Raw genomic sequence first — 10,304 nt, 5'->3', positions numbered from 1 at the left:
GGCTTTCAATTGTTCGGGTCGTGATGTCATAGTTTCTCCAACTGTATCATATCGCAATTGCGATGTAATTGTTTTTAAATAAAGAACTAAGATAAATCAAAACATGATTTTAAAATGTCGGGGTTGCGATGTCGTAGTTTCTGGGGTCGCAATGTCGTAGTTTCTCTAACTTATGGTTTTAAGTTGTCATTATCGCGACGCAGTAGTTTCTACAACCGCATCATATCGTAATTGTAATTTGAAATCACACATTCCTAATTTGAAATCACATATTCCTTAATATTAGAAATCGCATCAGACAATTTCGTACCGATGTCTTTAAATAATTTTATCAAAATTTATGTCACAACCATAATACACAACGCAACAACTGTCCATTCGCAAAACCAGCACCCACATCCGCAAGTGCGACTGTAACCACGATTTAAATCGATGAGCTAAAATAAATAAATCTCCTCGAAAAAGTTAACAATGAATTAAATCCCCAAAATTAAATGGAAATAATTACAAATGATTTTATTCTAACAAAAACTACAAACACAAACCATTAGCAATGGCCTTATTGGTTTCTAAATTGGTAGTTTCATAAACAGGAAGCTCTTCTCGAAACCTTCCATCTCCGATAAGATGATCAAGCTCAAACAAATCCGAACTCGAATAGCTCCCAGCATCATCATCATCCTCATAGTCGTCTTCACCATTATCGCAAAACCTTCTAAAATCAAATCCACTTTTATCACCTCCTTTTTCTTTATCCCCGACAACAACATTGTTAATTTTCTTCACCTCCTTAACAGAATTCCTCGTACTCTTTCGAACAGTACTAGGTTTTTGTTGTTGTTGTTGTTCAGAATCTTCACCTAGGATTACGCTAACAGGGTAGAATCTAACTGTTCTTTTAACACCATTGTTCGATTTCGAAGGCGTTTTACTCATGCAAGACCTTCTAGAAAACGAAGAAACCGAAGAAGAAAAACACGGCGACTTAGATTTATGATCAAAACTAACATCTTCAACAGCACCAACGTAACACATTTTCGCTTTCTTCACATTGTGAGAATTGAAAATTGAGCTAAGAAATGTCGCTATTTTACTCCCGGGTGAAATGGGTTGTTTCACTTTCTGATTCAACTCACCGTAGATTTTCAAAGCTCTCAGTTTCGTTCTCGTAAAACCATCTTCCCAACCTTGTTGTTTCTTCTTGTTCTGTTGTTGTTGTTGTTGTTGTTTCTCTGAGTTGATATGATGAATCAGGTTCATATGCTTATGAGTTTTCGATCTTTGTTTATTGTAAGATGAATCTGTTTCTGAGGATGAAAAGATTCCAGCAGAGCTACATTCTGAAGAGCTTGTTGAAGTATAATTCTTCTCCATCCAATCTTCAATCATCACAGCTTGACGAAGATTCATACTCTTTTTTTCAATGCCATTTTTGTAGGGACATGGTTTCTGGTTTTCATCTTCGTCGATGGAATGATCAATGGTGTCGAGAAGAATGGATGAAAAAGAAGGTGTTCTTCTTCTCTGCGGGAACAACGGTTTCTCTCTACTATGCATTTCTGTGTTCACTATGTTTCTGAATTTGGTGTTGTAAACGCAACTTTATATAATCAAAATGAAAAGGAAGGTGCGTGCGTGTGTAAGGAAAGATGAGAACAATGAAGTTTAGTTTAAGTGTGGTGAATGAAAAAGCTGTGGAAGTGTCTGGTGTGAGAGAAGGAAAAGGTTTGTTTAAAAAAGAATGCAAGTTGATGGAGTGAGAAAGAGAGGAAGATGCGTGTGAAATGAGATTGAGATTTGAGAGAGAGTGAGAATTATAATATGAGGTGAGTGACAGAGTTGGTTGGAGTTGTGTCTTGAGGTGTTTGTATTTACATGAACATGTTTAGTTGTTAGTAGTAGAAATGAATAGCTTTCGGTGAACATTTTGAAACATCTACTTTCTTAGACACATTTTGTTACACCTATACTTTATACAATGTACATAACTATTGGTTTTTATTTTTATTCAGTTAATTATTAAAGACATTTTCTACATTTTTAAATGGATTTTAGTGTTAAATCAAGATTTTTTTTTAAAATAATTAATTTTTTAATATTTTTTTAAAATAACCACATTTAAAATAGGATGCGTTAGATGAACCGGCGCATCCCTTAAGGATCAAGAGGAGGCGCCAATGGCATGGGCATCTGCATTGGTAGTCTCATGAGGAGGCGTCAATGCCCTTGGCGCCTACATTGGGCCTCATGAGAAGGCGTCAATGTCTCTGGCGCCTACATGGTGCATGTGGTGTATGCGTCAATTCATCTAACGCATACGCCCTTGTATTTTTTTTGTTTTTAATTTTTAATTTTTTTTTGTTTTAATTTTTTTTATTTATCAAATAATAAAAAATAATGTAAAAAAAATTATTCATGATATAATAAATGTTACATAGGATTGACAAAAATTTAATGACCGGCCCGATCGAAAGTCCCCATGTTCCACATCCAGGTGCGTTAGTTTGTCTCTAAGGTCTCCCACGATTTTCCTAAGGTGTTTGGGGTCTTTATGTGCTGACCTGATCGAATGATGGCTGGTGTGAAGGTCCGGCGAAAGTTCCAGCGGTATTTGACAGATGTGTCATCATTTGTTCCCAATATCCGGAGGGGCTCTGGCAACCAACGCTTCCATAATGGAGTTCGGTGTCCATGTCATCGTAGTTAGGTCGATGGGGTTAGGTGGATTGTGGATGGTATAGTTGCCCAAATTGGGACATTGAATCGTTTTGGAAACGAAGCAATAGTTCATGGGTCGTACTATAGTTAAACAATGGTTGTCTGTTTTGGTGATGAGATGTTTGAGTGGTCATTGGTGGGGGGCTACGATGAAGTGAGCCATATGAATCATCTGGGCTATAGACGGTTGTGGTTGAAGCGTATGGTTGTTGGTGGGTAGGGTTTGATTCTTGGTTTTGTGGTTGGATAGGTAGCATGAATGGGTTGCGACGTTGGGTGTTTGGTTGTTGGATGGATGACATGAATGGGTTGCGATCTTGGGTGTTTGGTTGTTATGTGTATGTGGTAGGTTAATGTTGTGAGGTTGGTTGTTGGGTTTGGGTCGTTTGACATTGGTGTTGGGCGGGGACTTATTATTGGTGGTATGATGACGAAGCTAGTTGGCGTGGATCCATCAAATATTGCGGCTCAGACACAAATTGTTGAGTTGTTACCGACCTAAACCATGTCATATATTGTTGAGTTGGTCTTGTACCATGGATGACTAGTTCGTTTAAGATGTGTTGTCGTCGATTCCTCCATTGACGACACATCTCTTTTGCAAAGTCTCTCCAGTCGAAATAATCCCATTGGGCATCAACTCTTTTTTTATGCCAATTCCCCAAACACGTGGGAGGTTCTAGAATCTATTGTTGCATGCCGAACTGCAGTTTAACCCGATCACTCTGGTACATTTCCACAGTAGTGAACCGGATAATTGGTGTCTTTACTGTCCAAATTGCAGCATTGTCATGGTTCACATCATGATCAAGACCCAGATATTGCCTCCAGATAAACTGTAAAACAATACGAAACGATTAGATGATAAATAATTTGATAAGTATTTTTAAATTAAAATATAGTTGTGTAGGAGTATTACATCGTCTGGTCCAATGTGGTCCAATAGATTGCGATAGACTATTATAGCTTGTTTCGGACATCTATTATAGTTCATCTCCCTTACTGACCACCTTAGATAAAAAAAATTGAAAAATATTATTTACAGTTAATTGTAATATAAAATATGATTAATTAAATGGTAAAGTGTTACACTTACTTTGTTGCAAACAAGAACATGAATGGGTTCTCGTTTATCGGGGCGAGTGACAGCATTCTTGACCAACCTCATGCTTATAGCAAATACGCACATGAAAAAACATACAAGTATTCTGTTTTGCAGTTTTACACATTCTTGACCGAGTCCATGGATCACAATGAGGACATGCCTATGGGACTGTACAAAGTCGAACTAGATAGAGGTTGGTGCGACTGTGGAAAGTTTCAAGCCTTTCGTACGCCCTGCTCCCATGTCATTGCGGCATGCTCAAAGGTTCTAAGGGATCCATCCTACTTGCTATCTTAAGTTTACAAAGTCACTAGCCTATCAAATGTTTATAAAACTAGTTTTTTCGTAGTGGAAAAAAAGGATTACTAACCAGAATATCAAGGGGGCATCGTCTGGCACAACGAAGTTATACGAAGGAAGAAAAATGGTCGCCCAAACAACACCCGAATTTGAACCGAAATGGATACGGCGAACAAAATGGTTAGATTATGTAGTTCATGTCGTCAGTCAGGTCACAATCGTACTAACTGTCATAGTGTTGGAACGAGCACAACAAGATAAATTCATATGTACCTTTGTTGCAATATATGAAAAACTAACTTTATTTCATATTATAAATTTGTGAGCAAATATCATTACATAAACAACAACACAAACAATTAAAACAACTACAATACAATAACTAGGCAATTACAACCGTCAAAACAATTTTGAACATGTAATGCATCATCTTACGAACGTCTCGGTCAATCTTAATATTCATTCATTCACGCACTTCTCCATTTTGGTTGAACGTGGACACAAGTCATTGTATTCTTATAATCCTTTCACCATCTCCAATTTCTCCATCTAACCAACTATTCAACGTCCGATTAAGACATTCAAAAGAATCTATATTCTAGAGTCGAATCTTTATCGGAGACACAATGGCGGAAAATATTAAATCGGCATTTCGCTTGTGAATGTATTCAGACATGGTTAAAACACAAAAACTTGATGGAGAGTGGAGTTGAATGAAAGAAAATATGGTAGTAGAGGAAGATTTTGTGTGAAAAATATTGCATCCAAGACGATGTATTTATAGATAGGAGATATAAAATGCATGTGCCAAGAGGCTAGGCGCCTAACATGTCAACACATGTAGACGCCAGAGGCATTGGCGCCTCCTCTTGAGGCAGCATGCAGGCGCCAGAGGCATTGGCACATCCTCATGAGGCCCAATGTAGGCATCAAGGGCATTGGTGCCTCCTCATGAGGCTACCAATGCAGGCACCCATGCCATTGGCGCCTCTTCTTGATCCTTAAGGGATGTGTCGGTTCATCTGGCGCATCCTCTTTTAAATGTGGTTATTTTATGGGCAAAATTGAAAATTTTGTTATTTTGGAATTATTTTTGAAAAGGTTGGTTATTTTTTAAAAAAAATCTTAAATCAAAGAGTTCATTAAATATTTTTTTTTTCATATGCGCATAAGAGAACTATTTTCTCTCATCAATGACACATCTCTCTTCTCTCTCAACGACCACACAACTATCTTTTCTCTCAACGATGACACTTTAACATTTTTTTCTCAACAACGATGCTTCTTCCTCTTCTCTCTCAGCAACATGAGCGACAGTCGTCCCTCTTCTCTCTCAATAATGCAAACGATGTCCCTTATCTTCTCTCTCGATAGTGCGGTCAACAATCCTCCATCTTCTTCATTGCATTAGAACAATATTCATTATTCTCCATTTCTTATCACGAACTGACACATTTTGTAGGTTAGTTTTTTTTGTGAAAATTAGTTTTTTTTATGATTTGTTGTGAAAATTAGTTTTCTTTTTTTATGATATGTTGTGAAAATTAGTTATGAATAAGGGATAATGAAGGGAATTTTAGTTGTGAAAGTTTGTTCTTGGGTTCTTTTAAATTTATTTATTTTGTTATTGTAGGAATAAGGTTAAGAATTTATCAACTTGAGTTCTTGATTTCTTAAATATGGCATCATCAACATAAATTGAAGTAAGTATGACTTCAAGTAATTGTATTTTTATTGTTGTGTTATATTTAGCATTGAAATTAACTAATTGTTTCCATAACTTTAAGGTACATATGATGCGTAGATGTATATAAGTTACTTTGAGAAGTACCAACAAAAAGTTAACATCGGCTTAACGGGTCAAAATCACATGCACCCGTTCAAGTGAACATTAAATATATCCAATAATTGTTCAATCTCAATTGATCTATTGTGGGAATTAATAAGTAGATGGAATGCACTTAATAGGGGTTTAACATTAGAGATAAGATGGTAACCCTTTTATTCTGGTCGATTTTCGTTTTGCTCTAAGGTTGTCTATTGTTGATAAATCCCTAATAATTGATAAATACCAGGAGTGTGATACATTAGGTATATTTAAAGGGATTGAGGTAACCATTGTAAATATTTTCAAACAACTTCATATCCATAAATCATAGAATGATTAATTTTATATACTCTACATATTATTTGCATTCACCTTATTCTACTTTCCAAAAATATGTGGTATATACATGATTTATTAAACAATTAGATGATTTAGATTCGTTTCATACCAATAATTGGGATCTAGTTGTCTATAACTTCTTATTTCTAGTTTATGTAAGTCCTCAATTGCGTTGAAAGAAGAAAACAATAAGGAACTAAGACATTTAAATTGCATCCATCTTACATGTATATAGGTTTTATAATTTTATATCATCATTTTCTATCTTGAGATTTTTAAGATATTTTAAAAATTAAATATATTAATATTTGTTATAGATTTGGACATTCAACCACTTATCTTTAGTGAAATCATATGTTGTTTCAAAGTTTTCTTTTCCACCTATTTTGAATTGGGCAGTTATAACTATCCAAAAGAAAAATATTGAAAAAGAATTTGAGAAAAATATGATAAGTATTTATATTATATGCTTATAAAACATATGTTACACTTAATTTTTGTGTGTGTGTGAATTAATTTTTGTGTGTGTAGATAATTGAAAGATTGGTTGCTACATAGAAAGAACTGCAACATGACATAGTCAGTATTGTTATGTTTGAACAAGAACATAAGTTTGTGGATTTTCACGATCATCGTCGGTTAATGACGGAGAATAAGGAACTTAGTGAAAGGACTTCAATTCTTGAGGTTGAAATAAAGATACAAAAAGATGCAAAATTTAACATTGATGTTTCTACGGAATTTATATATGAAGATGAAATAAATATGTCTATATGAGATGTGAGAGTTAATGTTCCATTTAATGTTGTTACTGGTGTTAAGGAAATTCATTCAAAATTTGCATCAAATATGGCTACAAGATTGAAGAACCAACCAAAGTAGCGTGAACACAAGACTAGGATGAATATGTAATGCACAATTTATGATTCAAATCAAGAATGTTTTCTTTAGAATTAAAAAAAAGTGTTTTAGTGCATAATTTAGCATAATATTATAATATAGTGAACAATATATTGATAATATGTGGTGTTACTATCAAGTGAACTAATGGAATAAAGAAACTTACTAAACTAAATCTTCATATTCATTGCATAACGATGAAAATCAAATTCCTTCCTTTATTTATTGGTATAGTAATTATTATTATTTTGGAGAGAAAATAAACTTTATTTCAAAAATAGTTAATACAAGTCGATCATATCGGATCCAAGCATAGCCAAGCTCAGCTCAAGAAAAAAATGAAAAACTAAAGCTAGCTAAATAATACTCAAAGTTTCTATCCTAGTAGGCTTACTAAGTTTGTCATACATGCTACATCTTATAACCATGTTCATCATAACGGTTGTTGTGATGCCGGGATTGATTGGCACTTATGAGAAAACTACTTCATTTCTACCTTTCCATAGAGAGTACACGATTTCAACATAAGCCAATTTCAGTACTTGTCTTCGCCAGCCTTTCTTCGTCGTTTCACGAACCAACCACTCTTTTCACCTGCCCAGTGTGTGCTATTTCTAGTGAAACCAATCCTGCACATCATTTCATCCCAGATTTTACTTGTAATTCTACATTCAAAGAACAGATGGTTGATTGTTTCAGCCTCTTGATAAGCTACAAACATTATCAGTCCTTACTCCAAACTTAAGTAGCATGTCTTTCGTATGTAACCTTTCCATGACAGTTAACCAAAGAGTGAATCTTCCCATTGGCCTGGCACAGTTTGTAAAAATGATTCTTCTCTAGTTAACTTGTTTTTCCCCCTCTTATCTTCTTGTACATGATTGTAGTTCTATATTTTCCTTGCTTTACAACTTTATCCCAGACTTGATTTTGGATAATAAGGTCTTTGCACTTTAAAATTCTCTTGAGCATCCAAGATCAGTTGACTGGGGCTTTCCATTTTAGTATGTTTCTTGCTTTTTACATAATATTTATCAACACATTTGACCCAAAGATTGTCAACTTTTGCCTGCAAATTCTAAAGTAGTTTATGAAGGAGAAGAGCGATCCAAAGCGCAGCGGAATTTAAAATTTCTCCTTTAGTGATCCTTACGAATGGGCATGATCAGTGATAGAATCGTTACCTCTTGTGGCGATTGTAACCTTTGATGCAGATCTACGGAGCGATCACGAACGTTGAACGATGACAACGCCTCTACTCAGTCCACATGAACGGATTCCTTCAATCTCAGTGCTAGCTGCTACGAATGAAGGCTTTGAGTGAGTGAGTGAGAGAGAGAGAGAGAGAGAGAGAGAGAGAGAGAAACGAAATTGCAACTACACAAGGGTTCTATTTATAGAACCACTTATGTGGGCTGCAATCTAAAAAGCTCACTCAAGTGTATGTGGCCCATATCTTATAATATGCCAAAATCACTTAAGCGCGTGGTACCTTACCATATTTCATATTCTACTTAAGTACACCGTATGTTACGGTATTCCTTAGTTACTCTATCTCTCATCAATTCGTCATTTTGTGTGTGACCCTGTAGGTTTTCGCGGCATTGGCAATTATATTAAATCACGTATTTAACATAATAAACAATGAGTGGTATCTAGAAACACATCACTGCTACCCAAGACACGAAAATGTCATGTGATCTGACAAATTCTTTTGTGATAATACTTATGTGTACAATTACCCTTTTGCCCTTATGTCTATATTGAACACAAGGCATAGATCGTGTCATCCTTGTCCAGTTCAATATTGGGCCCATAGACATTTATCCTGTTACGCAGGATGGGCAAATTCCATCTAGGTCACTCATGTCCCTTAGCATGCTTCGTGGAATACCCATCAACTGTCTTTATGGTCATCCAGTTACAAATAATGTTTGATCAACAATAAGGCACTCGACTCTACATCTAGGGTCCATAGTGGTTTCAGGTCGAAGGGTGGTATACACCATTATCACCATGAGAATAACTTATGACACTTTACATAACATTCTATATAGTATTCTCATAGCGGGATAATCCAGTATAAATATTACTCTTAATATTCATATTTATGTTTAAGACTTGATAACTCCTTATCCATGATCCATGAGATGTGATCATCAATCTATATACATAATAATCTTAATGCTTTAATGTTATCCCATTTCACAATAAAGCTCGACTATGGATACTTTAAGAATAGTGTCCTTATGTTTAATGTGATCTCATGATTAAGTCATACTTGATACATTAAACAGACTATCTATTCTAGGGACTTTATTAGACAAACATAATAAAGAAAAAGTCTTTTATTATTAATAAATAATTCGATACAAGTACCAAAAGTATTGGCCTCTAGGGCTTACACCAACAGTTTAAGCATTGTGGCTTGGTTCCACTCCATCAAGGAAGTAATATTCAAGCCACCTACATTTTTTGGATCACATAGTTTATCCCAAGCCACGTGGGTCTTCCTACCCCCCGCCTATTTACCACTCCAAAGGAACATTCTACATATGGACTCAATTTTCTTAATCACTTGCTTGGGCATGGGGAAAACTTGTATCCAATATGCAGTTACAACAAATAACACACTTCTAACCAGTTGGCACTGAACTGCATAGTTTAAGAGCTATGTTGTCCAATGTTTAATCTTTGCAATAATTTATTCTATCAGAAGTTGGCATTTCTGGATGTTGAGCTTTCTACTAGTAAGAGGGACTCCAAGATATTTGAAAGGGAGATGTCCCTCATCAAAACCAGTTGAAGCCCGAATTTTCCTTTGTTCCTGCAAATTGGTACCTCCAAAATACACCTTGCATTTAGTAGGGTTGGATTTTATCCCAGTTGAGTCTGAAAGTTGCTTGAAAACTCTCATTATGAGATGCATAGAGGTATCATCCCTTCTTGAGAACATAAGTAAATCATTTACAAAATAGATATTAGTTATCTTTAACTTTGCACACTTGGGATGATAATTATAGTTTGGATTTTCCTGTAAATTTGCTAGACTCCTATGAAGATATTCCATGACCAGAATAAAGAGGAATGGAGATACATGGTCTCCCTGTCTAA

General features: G+C 35.4%; 1 protein-coding gene across 1 annotated transcript; it reads right to left on the bottom strand.

Moving 5' to 3' along the window:
- Positions 1–352: 352 nt before the first annotated feature.
- LOC127138666 (protein BIG GRAIN 1-like C) lies at positions 353–1,872 on the bottom strand. Its single transcript, XM_051065156.1, has one exon. The coding sequence runs from the start codon at positions 1,555–1,557 to the stop codon at positions 532–534; it is 1,026 nt and encodes a 341-aa protein (XP_050921113.1). The 5' UTR covers positions 1,558–1,872; the 3' UTR covers positions 353–531.
- Between the last annotated feature and the right edge of the window lie 8,432 nt (positions 1,873–10,304).

Source organism: Lathyrus oleraceus, chromosome 4, assembly GCF_024323335.1.
Source record: "Lathyrus oleraceus cultivar Zhongwan6 chromosome 4, CAAS_Psat_ZW6_1.0, whole genome shotgun sequence".
In the NCBI taxonomy this organism is placed as follows: Eukaryota; Viridiplantae; Streptophyta; class Magnoliopsida; order Fabales; family Fabaceae; genus Lathyrus; species Lathyrus oleraceus.
This window is presented reverse-complemented; position numbering and strand designations above follow the sequence as displayed.

Bases quoted from the DNA above. Each gene is read 5' to 3' on its own strand.
- LOC127138666 (XM_051065156.1), bottom strand. From the start codon at position 1,557: ATGCATAGTAGAGAGAAACCGTTGTTCCCGCAGAGAAGAAGAACACCT.